This window comes from Mustela putorius, unplaced genomic scaffold, assembly GCF_011764305.1.
Source record: "Mustela putorius furo isolate JIRA1106 unplaced genomic scaffold, ASM1176430v1.1 tig00003899_pilon_pilon_pilon, whole genome shotgun sequence".
Lineage (NCBI taxonomy): Eukaryota > Metazoa > Chordata > Mammalia > Carnivora > Mustelidae > Mustela > Mustela putorius.
Genome location: NW_025422048.1, coordinates 3,880,649 through 3,899,727, shown reverse-complemented (window position 1 = coordinate 3,899,727; position 19,079 = coordinate 3,880,649). Strand labels below are relative to the sequence as shown.

Below are 19,079 nucleotides of genomic sequence, written 5' to 3'. Positions count from 1 at the left end.
ACTTATTTAGCCATTTTATTGATCCTTATTACTTCATAACAGCCACCAATCTACCTGTATTTTTCCTAATAAAATGAAGGCTAAGCTCTCCATCGTGTCTGTATCTTTATAGATTACCATGCTTAAGAATATTTAATAATAGATAGATAATAATAATATTTAATAATAGATAGATGATATCCTCTTTCTGATATACCTTCTGACCACCTGACTTTCGACTGTACACCAGAAAATGTATTTGCTTTTAATGTGAAATCATTAATATTTGATATTCAGTTCTTTTTTAAAAGCCCATATAAAAACACAAAAAGAGTTGATGAGAAAGCACTCTTGTTATTGTGTGTATAAATAGGACAAGAACGATTATAAGATATTGTTGAATGACAAAATGATCTGCATGAATCAGTATTTCCATGAATGCATACATCTGCTCTCATATGCATTCCTGTGTTCTCAAAGAACTCAGTTACTCAGTTACTTTGTCTTAAAGTTACAGGAGTCCTTGACATATAAGTAACATAATTATTTTAGACATTTTACAAAATGCCGATAAGCAAAAAGGAGTCTGCCACCTAGTGAGAACCACAGTTAACATTTTGCTCTATGTCCTTCCAAACTTCCTTCCATGGAAACATATTTTTATTTGAAAAAAAAAAAAAGAAATTATTCTGTATGCCAGGGTGTAGGTGTGCCGTAATGTATTCTATCCATTTTCTGTTGTGAGACATCTGGGTTCCCTTTAATCTTTTATTATTATCCACAGTGCTGTGATCAACACCTTTTTGGTGGCGCAATATGTGTGCACATCCTTAATTATCTTTGGCTTCTAGATCCTAACCTCAATCAGAACAGCCTAAGACAGTACCCTATACTTTGAAAGCAGTCACGGTAGTTGGTGTTGTGAAGTGACCATTCTTTATAGCCCTGAGCCAAACAGCAAGCATCCTTTTTAAGAAGGTTATGGAGATCCCAAAAGAAAAGAAAAGAAAAGAAAAGAAAAGAAAAGAAAAGAAAAGAAAAGAAAAGAAAGAAGCAAACCAGCTTACAAAAGTATTGTCTGTTAATGGCGTGGTGACTGCAGCCTTAAATTCCCAGGCCGGGAGAAGAGGGGCGGAGGGAGGGAAGCCACTGGTGGTGGCACACGGCAGTTTCTTGCCTAGGACCTGATTTAAATTTAAAAGTTGCTGCGGTGTTTATGAAATTAAAAAAAAAAGTGGTCTTGCACCACATCAACGTCTTATACAGCTTAAACTTACACAGTGTTGTAGATCACTTATATCTCAGTAAACCTGAAAAATTAAAATACATTCATACTTGCCTAAAAGGATCTCCTGTCTCTTATCTGTCTCAAAGCAAGGGCCATAGGAGGCAAGCTGGGCCAGTGTCACCTCCACGTTGCCGGTTAGAAAATGGAGGTCCCGGGGAGCCAGTGCTTATCCCGAGGCTTCCCAGTTCTGAGCCTTTGGACTCTCAGGGGCCACAGTGGTGTTTTTACTGGTCTCTGGCATGGCACAAAGACTCCTTCACGCTGTGGTAATGATCTTTTCTCAGTAGCCTGTTTTCACTGTCATGCCTTCGTGGAGGGGGTGACTTCGGAGATGACAGTGTGTTTGGCCTTGTAGTAACGGAGTTCTTTGGTTCTTGTGTCTGCTTTTCAGTATCTGACTTCACAGGCCACCTGGCCTGTCCCTCGAACGTACGTTACATGTTTTCTTCCGTCATCCCCCCAGCAGGGCCATGGAGTCACGTTCACCCCCACATCTGATGAAGCAGGAGAGGGGAGCGGCAGAGGCTGTGAGCTCTGTGCCCAGGTTACAGCGATGGCAGAGGTGTGCCTCGCCCTGAGTCCACACTGTGGCTCCCTTTTTGTTTTTTTAACAGCTTTGAGATCTAATTCACTTACCAAACAATTCACCCACTTAAAGTGGACAGTTCTATAGCTCTTATTGTGTTACTTGTTAGCTCCCTCTACAGGTGTTGTTTCTCCTGCACCGCGAGCTTCGAAACCAGGTAGCCCCTGTGCTAGGCTTGTGTGCAAAGTACGGCTCCCTAAGCTTCATTGTGGGAACTCTGGCAGCCCTGTGGTCATCCTGAAAGCTTTTTTTTTTCTTTTCCTAGAATTGAGACTGTTGGGTAGATGACCTGTAGAAGTGAGTTGGTATTATATAAAGATATTGTACCAGGGTGATTTCCTTGTTTCTGTCAGAGAAATCCAGGGCAGGCTACAGAACTGAAGTAGTATCAGAAGCTTTTTATTCCCTTGAAGTGATAGAACTCTTTTTTAGGTAAGCATTTTATCTCTGTGAGATGTGCTAATTAAGAAAAGACTGGTTAATGAAATTGGTTATTCTAGTTGTCTCTGAACAGTCCTCATTAAACGTGTGTTGCTAGGCACACACCGTGCAATCACAGGTAAACAAGTTTCTGTTTTGGCCAAATCGGACTCACAGCATCATGATGGTTAGTGCTTTATTTTTTTTATATTTCTAATAGTTTTGAGATTGGCCGTTTTCTTGATAGCTTAAAATTTCTGAACCCACCATAGGTGCTGTCATGGATTCATCCAGAAAACAAGACCGTCATCGTGCGTTGCAGTCAGCCCCTCGTTGGTATGAGTGGTAAACGGAATAAAGACGATGAGAAGTATCTCGATGTTATCAGGGAGACTAACAGACAAATTTCTAAACTCACAATCTATGATGCAAGACCCAACGTAAATGCAGTGGCCAACAAGGTGAGTATATTCAGTGACACGCTAGATGCGTCACTTTTCTGGCATTTTCAATTATTCATAGCACAAGACAAGAACCTGAAAGCTAAACAAGTCATCACGCAGCTTGGAGAGATGCAGCAGCTTCCTAAATGGAAGGGTGTGTGAGCGGCTCTGCTCACTGTTACTTGCACGTGGATCGTGCATCTTACCCACTCGCGCCTGCCGAGTTCCCTCCGCTCCCTGGGGTCCCTTGGCCCAGCTCTGCGCTAATTGCAGTTGATTTTTGTTTCAGTAGTGGAAATGATTTTGAAATTGTAGGTAAAGCAATCAAAGTAAATTGGGAAGTAGAATTAAAACATTTAGGAAATTGAGTCTAAAGATGAATATCTTGCATTCTTTGTAATGTTAGATGTTTCTGACCCATCCCTTCTATATAATTCAGAGTTGAATATGTTTATAAAAAGCAGTATTTCTATGTACACATTTAGGCTGAAATAAATATGATGTAAAATTGTAATGAGGCATTTGGAAAGATTTTTTTTTTAAGATTTTATTTATTTATTTGACACAGAGAGAGAGAGATCACAAGTAGGCAGAGAGGCAGGCAGAGAGAGAGGAGGAAGCAGGCTCCCTGCTGAGCAGAGCGCCTGATGTGGGGCTCGATCTCAGGACCCTGAGACCATGACCTAAGCCAAAGGCAGAGGCTTAACCCACTGAGCCACCAGGTGCCCCTAGAAAGATTATTTTAAAATATGAAAATATATAAAGTGATTACCTTCATCTATTAACTTTAAAGCTTATTGTGATAGTAGAATCTAGCCCCCCACCCCGCCCAGCTTCACAGCAGCAGAATTCTTGAATGCCTCTTAAACACTCAGGAAATATGCCTGTGTTACTAGTGCTCTTAGGAATGAAGGGAAGGAAAAAATGAAGGGAAAAAACCCAGGCTTTAAAGATGTCTGTGGCGTTCTGGAAAAACCCAAGCTCTCGTTCCCTCCTCCCCCGCTGTGTCTCTCCCCTAGTCATCTATATCCATAGCAACAGGCCCTTGAACCTCTGTGTCGCCGTACTCGATAATCAGGGTTGTTCCTTTTTGTTGAAGAGAAGGAAACTGAAAAGACTTCAAAACTAGCCAGAGATGGAGAATTTGAACTTTGGAAACTCAATCTATGCTTGGCTAATTGATTTTTACCCTTCTGACTTCTGCTCTCTTTGGACCTGATTGTTCCTCCCTCGTGGATATTTAGAAATTTACACCCCCCCCCCCACGTAATAAGCAACATTACACCATTATAAAGTAAGCAAAACCCAGGCATCGACAAGCGCCTGCACCAGGCTGCTTCAGTTTTGCCGCAGCTGACCGTGATGAATCAAAGTAGAGCGGCAGTAACGTCCTTCGCTTCGGCAAGGAGCGATCAGTACATTTTGCCTTTCATCTGTCTGCATGTTCTCTTCAGTTATTTACGAAAGAAACTCCAGCGTTGGGAATCTCTTGAAAATCGTGCTAACTCTTTAAAAACCATAAGGGTAGAGAAGCAGGTCATCCAAGCGAGGGTGACTTATCATTGCATTAGTGGCTCGCAGCTCTGGCAAAACTCAGGCTCGCTCTCTGCTCCCAAGCCAGGCACCTGCCGTTTCCGGGAGTGACTGCTGGGCGGGTAGGAGCACCTCTGTGGGCCTCTGACCAGAGCCTCGAGGTGTTACGTGCCCTGACGCATGGGTAGGAGAGGGAAATAGGGCTCATCTGTGTAGGTATTCATTAGCTAATAACTTTTTTAAAAACAACAAGGTTGAATGTGTGTTTTCTACTTATATTGATGCTGTTTGTCATAAGCTTTAGACACGTATTTCTAAATAAAACCTATTTTCTTACCTAGAGACCAGGAAGACCAACACCTTTGGCTTGTACGGAGGACTTTAGGTTTGAAATTCAAGTGGTTGCCTTCCTTTCATTGCATAGGAAACTTGTGTGACTAACCCTGGGAAAATTAAAAAAAAAAAAAAAACACAAAACATGGGATGCATTGGCCCTTCTGTTCTGAGTTACAAGTTAGATATTCTTTGTATTGTTGTAAATAAAAACAAAAGAGGCAAGATGTAGCAACGGCACATTTGTCCAATGCCTCCCCCTTCCATTTCAGCTTGGAGAACTTTGCTTTCTTGGCAAGTCTCTGAATTATTTAACTTTTCCTTAAAGGGCCAGAGGCCAAATGTTCCATGGCATTTTAAAACGTGAAGCAGAGTGTAGCCAGGTTCCTCCCATTCCGTTTCTTTTGCTTTATATGGAGAATGGGTATCTCTGCCGTGCTGGAAAGTGGTGTCGCGCTCTGTCCCTGGTGTCCGCGGGGCGGACAGATGGTCACGGCGCACTAGAAGAGGTGTGGGCCTTGAACTCAGACACGTGGCGTCCTACTGATTACCGTGTGACTTTGGGGATAGTTAAATAGCATCTCTCATCTGTGACAAAATGGGGATAGTACTCTCTCTCTGGCGGCATGGCCATAAGCGGGGGGCGGGGGCTCACTGAATGGTGGCTGGGGTCCACTGTGGTGGAGTGTGACTCCTTTTAAACCTGTTCAGCCTGCCCAGTCTCCGAGGCTCCAAGAGGTTGAGTGCCTCCCCTCAGTCTCGGAGCAAGTGGGGCTGAGCTGAGGGCTGTTAGAGTCAGCGCCGTGCCTGCCCTCTCCCGCTGCCTGAGAGTACCGCCACGGAACCCATCAAGGAAAGGGACCCTTGACAACCGCTCTTGCCTTTCCAGGCCCAGAAGAGCTAGGAATTATGGAACATTTGAAGTGATTTTTTTTTCCCTTGCAAATACAGATCCCCAGCAAACTGCCAGCCTGCTGGGTGGTTTTTCTGTTGTTGTCCCCCCCCCCACCCAAGCTCAGTGTGTGACTGATGTCGTTGAGGCTTGGTGTTGGATGGGAAGTCAGGTCCCGTCGATCGCCGCATGCAAGCTGGAAGGTGGAGATTTGGAGGACCAAGAACTTGAAATATTCATGTAAGTTCTCTGATGAACTAGAAAACCCAGCTGACTATTTGTATGTTTTGCTGTTTCTCAGGCAACAGGAGGAGGATATGAAAGTGATGACGCATACCATAACACCGAACTTTTCTTCTTAGACATCCATAACATTCATGTCATGCGGGAATCTTTAAAAAAAGTCAAAGACATTGTCTATCCTAATGTGGAAGAATCTCACTGGCTGTCCAGTTTGGAGTCTACTCACTGGTTAGAACACATCAAGGCAAGTATCTTTTTTTTTGTATATTTTTTTTCAAGTATATTTTTTTTTGAAAAAAAGATGTCCGTACCTAAATAAGAAAGTCATTGTTCAGTGGAACAGGGATCTGTTTCAGTACCTTCCATTCTAAAATTGAGCGGTGAGAGCTGAAATAGTTGTCGTATAAGGTTCTTACATTTGATAGTTCCGTACCTCTTCAGAGTGTGCTTACCTTTAAGTTAAAGATTTCACAGCATCTCACTCCAGAACAGTTTCACAGTCTGTGGAGCGGTCACTTTCCATCTTGCCAATAGTAAGTTCTGTCTTCACGTGGATTTGTTTAGAGACAGCCAACTTATTATCCAACTGTTGCTGGGTACGACCCTCAGGGCCCTGGAGAGAGGGTTTTTTTCATTGAAACCAATTTCAAATTGACTTACTTTAAAGAATGAACTTAGTGTTTCGATTATACTCAGTGTTTCATCTTGATAAAATCAGCAACACCCCTCCAGTCTTTAAAAGTACTTGAAGCTATCTGAGGGAACTAACACCTTTAGAAGCTCCCTTTTTGTTGTGGAAACAAACAGAAAGCCTACTTTAAATAGGTGCATTATTAATATAAATTGTTTTCTAGTCAAATTTTACTTTCAGACTTGATAGGAATCGCATTTTCATTTGGCCTAACTCTCATTTTTTTCTTAATTTGTCATTCTCAAAGATAAATTGCAAAACCAATGAATTGTAACCGGTAAGGGAATGTGGGTCCTGGATGAGATCCTGGATTAGAGAAAGGACACTGGGTGAAAATTAAGGAGAGCTGGATAAAGTACAGACTCTATTAAAAATAAGTTAGTAAGTTTATTAATAATTTCATAACATGTTAATATTGGTTCACAGGTTGTGGCAAATGTACTCGAGTATATGCAAACTTTCTGCAGTATCTTTGTAACTTTTCTATACATCTAAAACTATTCTAAAATAAAACATTTAATTTTAGAAATTATCGCACTCTTAAAGGCAGGCAAAGCAGCGCGCTAGACCCCATGAATGGAAAAAGGTACGAGACGTACTTCCTGCCTTCCAGGAGGTTCTTGCGGTTGAAGAGGTGACAGGCTCATGAACAGGAGAGCTAATGCCCCACCGTGTGGTGCGCTACATGCCACAAGCCTTCGTAGCAAAGGCAGTGGAAGGATTTGAGGGGCTTGAAAGCAGGAGGGGCGAGGGGACTTACCTGAGGAGATTAGGAGTCCAGGCCATCTTTATAAGATGTGCAATGGAAGTTAGGACCTACAGAATATGGAGAAGGCTATAAAAGGCCCCTGTCAATCTTTATAGGTTTGTCCAAAGAGAGGGAGATAGAAAGGAAATGAAAGGAACTGTCGGTGTTCTCTGAGGAGGCCACCTGTGATGGGGGTGCCAGACGGGCACCTTAATGACCTCTGACTCCGGGTTGCTCAGGCCTCAGTCCCATCGTGCCAGAAGACGGGGGAGCAGAGATGTGGGTAGCCTTGAGCCGGACCTTACAGAATCAGTGGGGGGCACATTTGGGCTGTGCTCCTGGAAGCTCCAGGAGGAGCATCTGTCCTTGCCTCTTCGAGTTCCGGGTGGCCGCTGACATTCCTTGGCTATGGCCAGGTCACTTCGTTCTCTGCTCCTGTGGTCCCACTGCCTTCTCTCTGTGAAATCTCCCTCAGCTCCTTCTTATCAGGATACGTGGCATGTAATTTAGTGCCCTCCCCCACGATCCAGGATAATCTCTCCGTCTCGAAGTCATTATCTTGATAACATCTACGAAGTCTCTGTTACCATGCCAGGCGGTATTCACAGATATCTGGGGGCCAGGACCGGGGCATCTTTGGCTGACCCCCTATTCGGCCTCGCACACTGTTTTGCAGCCCCAGAGCTGCTGCTAGACACATGGCATGGCCACCACGAACCTGCATTCAGGCGAAGTGGGCTCACGACTGTGTGCGAAACAGGGCAAGCTTCACAGGCAAGACCACCCCCATTCTAGTCCGCCCCTGGAGCCCCAGCAGGGTAGAATGTCTCTGTGGTTTCTGGAGCATATGGTTTTTCTCTGTCCTTTTCAACACTCTTGCCCGGTAGCCCTTCCCATTTGGAAGTGACCTGTCACTGTGTGTTTCTGAGAAGGCAGCTAGACGGCAGCCGGCGTTCGCCGAACCTGTCCTCCTTGTCGTCACTTCGTGGGGATTCTTTCTTTCGGGCCAAGACAGGCTGTGCTGGGGCTACCATTCCTCCTCCCGCTTCAGAGAGAAAGGAACCACGGCTCTGTGACTGGCGCAGTGTGTGGCGGGACAAAGCGGCGGAAGGTTTCACACCCAGGCCTCGGGCCACGGAGCCAGCGCCACACGCTGCCTCCCCGTCAGCCGCTAGGCCGTCTGATTACACAACAGTTGCCAGTGATGGTTTTGAAAATCTAATTTCACTTCATGAGATAACTAGCAGCCTTCCTGTCGAGAAGCAGTGGTGGGAATTCATACTTTGGGGGAAAACATCTAATATTTTGAAAGATCACAGGCTGAGGCCGCCTCCCTTTCTCATGGTGAGGGGAGTGTCTGGGGTGAAGCTGCCTTTAGTCGCATCCAACAGCCCTTTCCTCAGCAGTGCCTCAGATTAAATTTGTAAACAGGATTTTGAGGAGATGCTTAAAACACTTGAAGAATTAAAGCCACTCTAGTCAGTTAAAAGCAGTGACTTCTGTATGAATAATGGAGGTCCCCTCACCTGTCCTTCTGGGCACTTATCTGCAGTTACTGTTTATATCAAAATAATGCAGGTGCGGATCTTCAGAGGCTCGGTGGGTGCGATATGGGACTGGTGATGGCAGGGTCGTGAGTTCAAGCCCCACACTGCGCATAGAGCTGACTTAAATAAGTAAATCCAGTTAAAAAAATAACAAAAAGTATGTGTCTTTAAAGTTTTCTCTACCAGATCATTCGCTTAGTCCGACTTTGCCTTGAGTCCATGAAAACAGCTGTAATGCATGACTGTTGCAGAGCTGTTAGGGCTTGGGGAGCTCCAGAAATGGCATCATGAGCACATGAAAAGACGGAGCCCTCGTACACTGACGGTGGCAATGAGAGATGGTCCAACCACTTTGGAAAACGGCTTAGCAGTTTGCTAAAAAGTTAAATAAACATCCATTTACTGTGTCATCCAGCCATTTCCTTCGTCAGTGTTTACCCAAGTGAAATGACGACTTAAGTCCCTACAAATCTGTGCGTGCTAGAGTTCACAGCAACATCATTTGTAGTAACCAAATGCAAGAAACAACCAGGTGTTGATCAGCTAGGGAGTGAATAAATAAAATGTGATCTGTCCGTACAACAGCATATGCCTTGACCGTAAAAAGAAGGAAGTACTGATGCAGGCTATGACATGGATGGACCTTAAGAACATGACGCCAAGACATAAAAGCCCACCTATTACGTGATTCCATTTAGATGACGGTTGTGGTAAATGCAGAACTGTAGAGATAGGAAGCAAATCAGTCGCTGCCGGGGTCTGAGGGCAGGAGCAGGGCTTGACCTCAGGTGGCACATGAGACTCTCTGGGGGTGATGGAAGCGCTCTACAGCTGGTTTGCGATGATGGCTACGCAGCTGTGTGTACGTGTGTGCGGTCTTATCACACTGCACACTCGTGATGGGTGAACTCTGTGCTTCATACAGAATAAGTCCATAAATACCTAAGTCACCCAAAAATGACATCCTAGCAATAACTCCTGGTATACACAAATTTCGTAGTATTTCTCAGTCTCAAATGTTTACAAGAAGGCTGTCACTTTATCTTGATGGAAGTATTCCACTTACAAGCCACAGAATAGTTCATATTTTGTCAATTTAAAGGATAAAAGGGGATTTCCATTGTATCGGGCCTTTAAGGTCTAAACTAGACCTGTTGGGCCGGTGATGTTTTTTAAAAAAATGATCACTGCTATAGGTTGAATTGAAACCTCCCCTGTAAAAAATTCCGTGTATTGAAACCCTGACCGCCCCCCCCTTCCCGGTACCTCAGAGTGTGACCTTTTTAGAACTAGGTTCCTTGGAGGTGCGGTGAGTGCAGATGAGGTCATACTGAAGTAGGATGGGCCTCTGCTTCAGTAAGACTGGTGTCCTTATGCAGAGGGCAAATTTGGACACGGAGACACAGACACAGGGAGAACACCACGTGAAGACTAGAGTCTTGCTGCCACGAGCCAAGGAAGTCTACCAGAAGCGATGAGAAGGTCTGGAACAGGTCCTTCCCTAGAGCCTTCAGAGGGAGCCAGGCCCTGCCCACACTTTGGTGTAGGCCTTCCAGCCAGACAATATACTCCTGTGGTTTAAGCCCCAGGCTGTGGTCATTGGCAAAGACAGCCCTCGTACGCTAATGTACTCACAGGCATAAAAATGGGTTTGAAATGCCGTTTAGACTTGTGGACATTGAGTTTGTTGTTTTGTTATGACCTAGTCTCATCGGAATGCCATTGCCCCAGAGCAAGAGCAGTGGGCCCCAGAGCCCCTGCTGTTCCATTTGCAGAAGTTTTTCTGTTCTAGACAATAGTAATTTTTGAAAACATGACCTTTTCTGGAGTTAAAACCGATTATTTCAAGTTTTAGCCATATCTTACAGTTGCCTACTAATCGCGTGTTCTTCTTCGCCAGCTTGTCCTGACGGGAGCCATTCAGGTAGCAGACAAAGTTTCCTCGGGGAAGAGCTCGGTGCTGGTGCACTGCAGCGACGGCTGGGACCGGACCGCGCAGCTGACGTCCCTGGCCATGCTGATGCTGGACAGCTTCTATCGGAGCATCGAGGGCTTTGAAATACTGGTACAGAAAGAATGGATAAGTTTCGGACATAAATTTGCATCTGTAAGTGAACAGTCAAGCCGACGTGTTCCATGTCCATGTTTGAGATTGAGAGACTGGTGGTTAAGCCATGTATTTGCTTTCGAAAAGAAAATCTGAGGAGTCAAATGAAAAGTATGTGCGATTCCTTGGGGGTCGTGAAAGTTGTTTCCGGAGACCGCTTTCTCCATCTGCCCTATTTACAGTTTGACTTGAAAATCAGAGCAGGAGCCTGCGTAGAAGGGTTGAAATTGAGACTGTGTGACCATTCTTTCTCAGCTACAATTATAGCCATTAGAGCCAAATACCTTTCACAGAGCCGCTAGACTCGTTCAAAGCTTTATTATTGTTACTATCATTACTATTCTCTGACGCACAATTTGAAAATTGCGAGAACTTGTTAAAATTCATATTTCCAGGTCTGAAAAAGCCTTAAAAAAAAAAAAGAAAAGAAGATTTATTTAGTTATCTGTTTGAGAGAGTGAGAACACACGCAAGCATGAGCAGGGGGAAGGGCGGAGGGGGAGAGAGGCCTCCAGCGGACTCCCCGCTGAGCGTAGAGCCTGGCGCAGGGCCTGATCTCATCACCCTGAGCTCACGCCCAGAGCCGAAGCTCAGAGTCAGACCCACTTAACTGACCGGGCTGCCCAGGTGCCCCTGAAGAAGCCTTTTTAACAAGCTCCCTCAGATGATCATCCACACTTCCGAAGGAATGTGAAGAACATTTTCAAGTAGAAAGAGTCATTGTTAATAAAAATAAATGGTGAGGCTTTTGTCTTGTTCTTAGGAGAGAAAGAACTTCACTTACTAATGACCGCACCGTTTTGGACGTGGTCTTGAGGCTTCGGCCGTGAGGGTTGGCCCCTCAGCACTGCTAACTTAACGGCAGGCTGAGCTGATGGCATTGGGGTAGTATAGATGTTTATGTTTGACTTCCGGTATTCCTAAACCTTTGCACATTTCTATATTGCCAAGGAAAAACAGACACCATTTACTCTCTGAGAAACTTGGCATTTGGAAAGCAGATTGATGAGTTGTATTGTCACACTTTGTGGGTTATATATGCTTTCTCGGTTTTGTACCCGTAACTGAAAACAAATCATCTCCATCCTTTCGTTTCAGAGAATAGGCCATGGTGATAAAAACCACGCCGACGCTGATCGGTCTCCTATTTTCCTCCAGTTTATTGACTGTGTATGGCAGATGTCAAAACAGGTAAGGGATGTGTACGGGATAAAATTACATTGGACTTCACGTTTAAGTGTTTTGATCTAATGTCCGGGATTTGCCTCACGGTACGCAGGGCAGAGAGAGATGAAATGAGTCTGGCCCTACGCGAGTCATTGCTGAAGTCGGGTGGTGGGTACGTGGGGTTTGCGCTTTTATTCTCGCAGCTATTTATGCCTGGGATTTTCCGTAATGTTTTAAAAATTCAGTATTTAACTGCGTCCTCTCTCCTAACGGAATCCCAACTCATCTTTTCCGTTGCCTTGGGACCAGCCTGTGCACCTAAGACCCCGTCGGTGCTGAAACTACCCAGTGTGCCTTGTATGCTCGGGAGAACCCAGAATGTCAGCTGGTTTTCCTCTGATCCCTTTCCTTGACCCTCCTTCGAACTCCTTGGTCCTGTGCCGCTCACTGAGCAGTGAGCTCTAGGGCGTATGCAAATGGCAGCCTCTGCTAGTCCCAAGTTTTCATGCTTTGTGGGCGTGTTTGTTTTTGTCTAGTTCCCTACAGCTTTTGAGTTCAATGAACGATTTTTGATTACAATTCTGGATCATCTGTATAGTTGCCGGTTTGGGACTTTCTTATACAACTGTGAATCTGCGAGAGAGAAACAGGTGAGTGGAAATGCTCATCCTTTTAGTTAACTGTGTCGTGTCTTCCATGAAATAGAAAAAAAATTTTATTTTTTGATAGCTTGGTTTGTGGGAAATGTAGAGGGTTTATTGAGTGTCTGGCATTTTCTGCGGGGGAGGGGGTTAGACTTTGACTTTGAGAGTAGGAATGACTTTAAAGGTATAGAAGGTCCCCCTCCCAAAACACCATAAAAACATCAGGAAAGGGCATTGTTTTAAAGGCACAAACCTACAGGAACAAAGAAGATGAGAAAGGAGACACAGGCACCAAATTTGGGGACTCTGACAGAGGGTTCTTCTCGAGAGAGCACGAGAGTGGGCTGGGGACCTGCGTGTTATCAGGGGGTGAGGTGAATGGCAGTGAGCCCCAGCTGGCAGTTCCCCAGAAGCTAAGCAGAGAGTTGTCCTGTGGCCCGGCAAGTCCACTCCCTGGCACATACCCAAGGGCAATGAAAACAGGAGTTGAAACGAAAGCACACAGATGTTCAAAGAGCTAAAAGGTGGCAACAACCCCGGGTCCATCCGCTGATGACAGGATGAACAGAACGCAACCTAGCCACACGCTGGCCTAGCAAAAGGAAGGAAGTTGTGCCCCAGGCTACCGTGTAGACAAACCTTGAAAACACGCTCATGAGGGGAGCCAGATGCAAAAGCTCACAGATGGCATGATTCATTGCTAGGAAATGTCCAGAATAACAAGGCCATTGGGGCAGAAAGCAGATGAGTGTTTTGGGGGGGGGCCTGATGGGGGGGGAGAAAGCAGAATGTGTGCTCAGTGGGTTTGAGTATTCCATTCGGGGTGCTGAAGATCTCTCAGAACTGGAGAGGGGGGCTGTGACACAAATGAATTGTAGACTTCAAAGTGGTGAATTTTACAGTACATGAACCCCACCTCGATATAAAAAAAAAAAAATCATCCCTGGGGAAACGGAGCCCAAGAGAGGAAGAACTGAAAGATACCAGCACCTGTGGTTCCCCACAGTGTGGCTCCGGCGCTGAGCCTCGTGGTCCCAGGGCTTCCAGTCGGCTCTTCAGTAATAGCAGATAGCCTGGAGGGAGAGAAGCCACTTGGACAGAATGGTTACCAGGTAGGGAGGGGAGAGATGTAGACAGGCAGCTAGCATCACATATCCCCAGAAAGATAAGTAAATGTTGGTACTGTGATATAATAACAGGATATTGTTTGGAAAGACTATGTAAAGATCAGAAAACAACTTGAAATGAAAAGAGGTTAAAAATCCAGAAGAAGAGTTGAAAGGTGAAGTGGAAATCTAGAGACGGTGGTAGAAGATGGAAGGGAGGTGAGCACACCAGGAGACCAGTACTAGAGTCTGATCTCTAGATCATAGGGCATCCAGAAAGAGAAAACAGGGAGACCCGAGAGCAGGAGGTCACCGAAATAATATGAGAATATTTCCCAGGGTTGAAGTATATAAGTTTCCACACTGAAAGGCCTGCCATATGCCCAAGCATGGCAGACCAAAACAGGCCCAAGCTAAGGCCCGTCTTTGTGAGGTTTCAAAACACCAGGGACAAAGAAGAGATCCTTCAAGCTTCCAGACAGAAAAGGAATGGGTCATTTGCAAAGAAACAGATAGAAACAGATCAAGAAGGCAAAATCCTTCAATGGCGGTGTTGGAAGCCGGAAGTCCGTAGAGCATTGCCTTCAGAATTTTAATGGAAGATGATTTCAACCTAGAATTCTCTAAACACTGAACTGTCAGCCAGCTGTTTAGGCGGACCAAAGATATTCTCAGACATGCATGGCACCAAGAGTTCCCTCCCACACCAAACCATTTCTCTGGAAGCTCCTGGAGTGTTGGCTCCATGCAAACAAGAAAGAAGACTGTGGAACTCGGGAAGCCGGAGCTGCAGCTCGGAGAGAGGCAACAGGGGATGCTTGGGGCGAAACAGAGACGCCATCGTAGGTGTGTGGCTGGCTTTCCCCTGAGGAGGAAATGGGAAGCGCCTGAGGTGCTGAGTGTCTTGACAGAAGTTTGAGATGTTGGAGGAAGAGTTCGGGGTTGAATTCACAATAAATGTCAACAACAGATAATAGGATACGCAGACTAGATAGTTAGATGGAGGGAAGATGACAAAATTCGTGCAGGAGAAGAAGTCACAGAAAGGGATGCAGGGCCTGCCCGAGAGTAGTATTTGCTTCGTCACAGGAATCTGACACTAAATGTCAGCCTCCTGAAAGCCGTGCTTCCTGCTGGGAGCACAGGGTAGGACAGAGAGCGTGAGTGCCCAGAGCCGCATGGCCCCCCGGCTGGCAAGGAAAGCATATTATTTAGAGATACGGAGGTTAAGTACCAGATAGTCAAAGCAATCAACTTAAAAATATCAAACACAGTTGCTTGTGGGGAGCTGAGAGATAGCTGAGGTTTTTTTTTTCTTTTTTCTTTTTTTATCCATAACAAACCTGTGCAGGCTATGTGACCTTTTAAATTATGTGCACGCAGGGGCGCTTGGTGCCTCAGTTGTTAAATGCCTGCCTTCGGCTCAGGTCAGGATCCCAGGGTCCTGGGCTCGAGCCCTGAGTTGGGCTCCCTGCTCAGCGGGAACCTGCTTCTCTCTCTCCCACTCCCCCTGCTTGTGTTCCCTCTTTCATGTCTCTTTCTGTCAAATAAATAAAATCTCTTAAAAATTATTAAACTCTGTGCATGTATAAAACTAAAAGCAAGCGTGCAAATGAATACAACCCAGCATAGCTTGGGGCATCGGAAAGGTACCAGTAAATGAAATTTGAGGTGGATTCCAAGGAAGACAAATTTATGCTGCCATATTTCTTGTTCACATTAATGAAATATGTATGTTAAAGACATTTCTTCAGTCACTTGTTTCAAGCCGTTCTTTTTTAGCTCCCAGTTTTAGCTCTTTGGTCCTTGCTTATTGAAGTCATTACTGGGAAGAGTCTCAAAGTCTGCCTTTGGTAATTTTAACAATCATACCTTTTATTTCCCAAGCTTTGGGGTTTTTTTTTTTTTCTAGTTTATGCTCAGAATCGGTAAAGATCTCCAAAAAACAGTGAAAACGTGGATCTCTACATGAGATCATGGACACCAAGTGAGAAAGTAACGATTCAGTGAAGTCAGTTATCCAGGTGTTTTCACATATCTGCACGTTAGCGTGATAGCGAGCGAACATCTGGATGCTTGGTTAAAAACAACTTCCTATCTGGGTCCCTGCTGTCAAGTAGGCACAGGTTAAGATTTTACAGTTCTAACATATACAGAAATGAAGAAAGCCGACAGGATCGTATGATCGTTTTTCTCTCTGCTGAATTACAAAGAACATACTGCCTATCTGTTCCCAGATGTTTTACCTAGCCAGGAAGTGTCGTCTTAGCTCAGTGAATTACATTTAAGGAGACAGCGTCCTGCATCTCTGTCTTCTGGCAGAAACAGTGGCTCTCCAGCTAGGCCATTATCTCTGCAAATACTAGTAAGTGGCTGCCGAACACTCACTGGCCCATGAGGCTTTTTGAGCTATTCTGGGGCTAACGCAAATGTTTGATTCGAGTTGAGGCTCAACTGTAGTGCCACGGGCTGAAAGATGGTTTGTGTACTTGTGTGTTTTCACTTCAGCTTCCTGCTTTCTCTCTCTCCGTAGAAAGTTACAGAACGAACGGTATCTTTGTGGTCGCTGATCAACAGTAATAAGGACACGTACAAAAATCCTTTCTATACTAAAGAGATCAATCGAGTTTTATATCCAGTTGCCAGTATGCGCCACTTGGAGCTTTGGGTGAATTACTACATTAGATGGAACCCCAGAATCAAGCAACAAGTAAGTGGAGGGAGGTCGTTGAAAGGCAGTGCTATTAATAGTCTGCCTTTGGGTTTAGATAATGTTACTCAGTAGTGCTTTTGTTTTAATATCGTGAGAGGGGAAATGAACTAAAAAAAATCATACTTGCTTTCAAATGCAACTTTAATTAAAAATTGGTTTTAATTACTAAGTCACTTATTTTGATTGGTGTTAAACTTCGATTCTTAATTTATTTTATTTTACTTTATTTTATTTTACTAAAATGTGAACTGCAAGCTCTGGAAAAGTTTTGGGTTTTGTTTGCCAAGGATTTGCTTCAAGTAGTGGACACTGTTGCACATAAGACAATTCTTTCAAGTGAGTGGACTTAGAAGAAACAAAGCAGTTTCTTCTGTCTGCTTCACGTGTCTGTACCGGGTCAGCGGACATCAGAGTACACTTCACTGAGGACCTTTGCTTCTGAAATAAAGATAATTGATCTGTCAGCAGGTAGTACATTCGGTTGGCCATTCAGCAACCAAAAAGGGAAATAATGATTTTTGGGCAAAAAAGTCCGTATCTTGTTGAAGACACGCTCGGGCTTTCCACTCTCCACTTCACTCCATCCAGAAGCGGACGGGAAGCATAGCCTGTGTGTGTAAGGGCTCAGAAGGGCCTCTGGTCTGTGACTTGTTTGAAGTGTTATAAATACTTCGTATTTGCAGCTGCTCCTTTGTGAAGGTTCTCACCTTCTCCTGTGGTTTGGATGGCGGGCTGCCTGTTCGCACGGGCCAGTCTTGTAAAAGTGCCAACTTTAATCCCGCTAGAAATTGCGGGGCGATAGCCGGGCCCGGGTGCTGCGCTCTGTCTCTTAGACTGCTCATCCCACTCGTGCAGCTGGCCGCACGCCAGGCTGTGCCCTCTCTCTCTGCTGGGGACTGCCCGCTTCAAGCCGGCACTCTCGTTTCAAGGTCTCTGCTGCTCCCGTGAAAGGCTTCTGCCATTCAGGAATGGTGGAAATGTGTAATCTCTTGGAAAGTGACAAATTTCAGGGCTTGAGAATGCTCGCTTGCTTAGTCGGGGATTTGAGAAGCACAGTGAGGGAATTTCTAGCCTTTGGAATATCAAGTAAAGAGGAAACAGGCATTTTGCCAGGGTTCTAACTGCTGTTATAGGGGCCATGTTCCTTTTCTAATAAAAAAAAAAATACATATATATAGGGGCGCCTGGGTGGCTCAGTGGGTCAAGCCTCTGTCTTCCACTCGGGTCATGATCTCAGGGTCCTGGGATCGAGCCCCGCATCGGGCTCTCCGCGCAGCGGGGAGCCTGCTTCCCCCTCTCTCTCTCTGCCTGCGTCTCTGCCTACTTGTGGTCTCTCTGTGTCAAATAAATAAATAAAATCTTTTAAAAAATACATATATATTATATAGATGTGCAGTGTCTCCTATAATCTGATCCTTTTCTGTATTTATTGTGACTTTTTTTAAAACATTAGTAATTAGAAAGTATCGCTAATTTCTGTACAGATTCTCTAATCTCCCCTCACCCATTTGTACTGGAGAAATTCTTAAAATTCAAGGAATTTAGAGCAATTCACCTCTGAACATATAAAGGTAATAACTGTGTGACAAGTAGGAAAAAAAATCATTAGAATAACTTACTACAGTGTATCTACCCCTTTATTTTTGTAGAGCTTAGCAAAATGGAACTGGGCCAGATAGGAATACACATTTCTTGATAGAGGTTTCTATTTTGAGACAGTAATTGCTCTGTATTATGATCTGTGAAATTTACTCAAAAAGGAAAGTAACTTATCCTTTCCATATAGATTTTTGGAATGTGGAGGGTACTACACGGATCTTTGTATTCTCAGGGCTGTGGTGGGGTGGGAGGGTGATTAAGAGATTAAGAAGAGGTCATCTCTGGCCCCAGGACCTCCCAGGCTGACGGGGGTGCCCGGAACATGAGCCGATGATAGTGCTCAGGGAAAAATGTCATAATGGATGTGTGAATTAAATGCTTTACATTTCCTTAAAGATCTCCCCTAGAACATTATTTCGTACAGAAATAGATTTAAATCGGATCACGTAGGACTTTTTAAATTATAAATTGTAAACCTCAAGGAATATATTTAACCACTTAAAAGTTCAATTGTTGTTCAGTTGTGTGGCCCAGTTGGTATACAGACAGTTACCAGGTACCTGTCGTATATATACGAGCAGTACTGAAAGCGACCAAAGCAGATACAGCCCATCTGTCACATGAGCTCTGGCCTAGAAGAAGGAAGGGTTCGAGTGCGTTTTAAAAGCAAGAACCACCAACCGTTGCTGCGACATAAAAACTCAGTGGAGTTGACGGAAAGAGCAGTGCTTACCTTTGAAGAGCTATCGCAAAGCCCCTGTGGTGCACGTATTGAGACGAGGGGTTGCTCATCCCGGAAGCGGAAGTATCCCTCGAGTCCTGTTAAGAGCCTGAATGAGGCCCCGGGCGGCCCCGGAGCCTCCTCTGGGACGCCCGCGGCTGTTGCGCGGGCGCACGGTGCCGCGCTCCTGTCTGCCCCGCAATCGCCAAAGGGTGAGCCAAAGGGTGAGAACAGGGGCAGTCACATAGAAACAGGCTGACCCGTGTGGCGCTTAAGTCATTTCTGAGGGGAGCCCCAAAAGGAATGTGACCCTAAAAAC

General features: G+C 44.9%; 1 protein-coding gene across 4 annotated transcripts in view; it reads left to right on the top strand.

Annotated features, from left to right (window-relative positions):
• The window catches only part of MTM1 (myotubularin 1), a 90,752-nt gene that overhangs the window by 66,279 nt on the left and 5,394 nt on the right, over positions 1–19,079 (top strand). For all 4 annotated transcript variants that reach the window (XM_045067976.1, XM_004776625.3, XM_004776624.3 and 1 more), the window contains 6 exons: positions 2,546–2,734; positions 5,776–5,961; positions 10,604–10,810; positions 11,909–12,001; positions 12,514–12,627; positions 16,261–16,437. In XM_045067976.1, the coding sequence (XP_044923911.1) occupies positions 2,546–2,734; positions 5,776–5,961; positions 10,604–10,810; positions 11,909–12,001; positions 12,514–12,627; positions 16,261–16,437 (966 nt within the window). The remainder of the gene's footprint in view (positions 1–2,545; positions 2,735–5,775; positions 5,962–10,603; positions 10,811–11,908; positions 12,002–12,513; positions 12,628–16,260; positions 16,438–19,079) is intronic.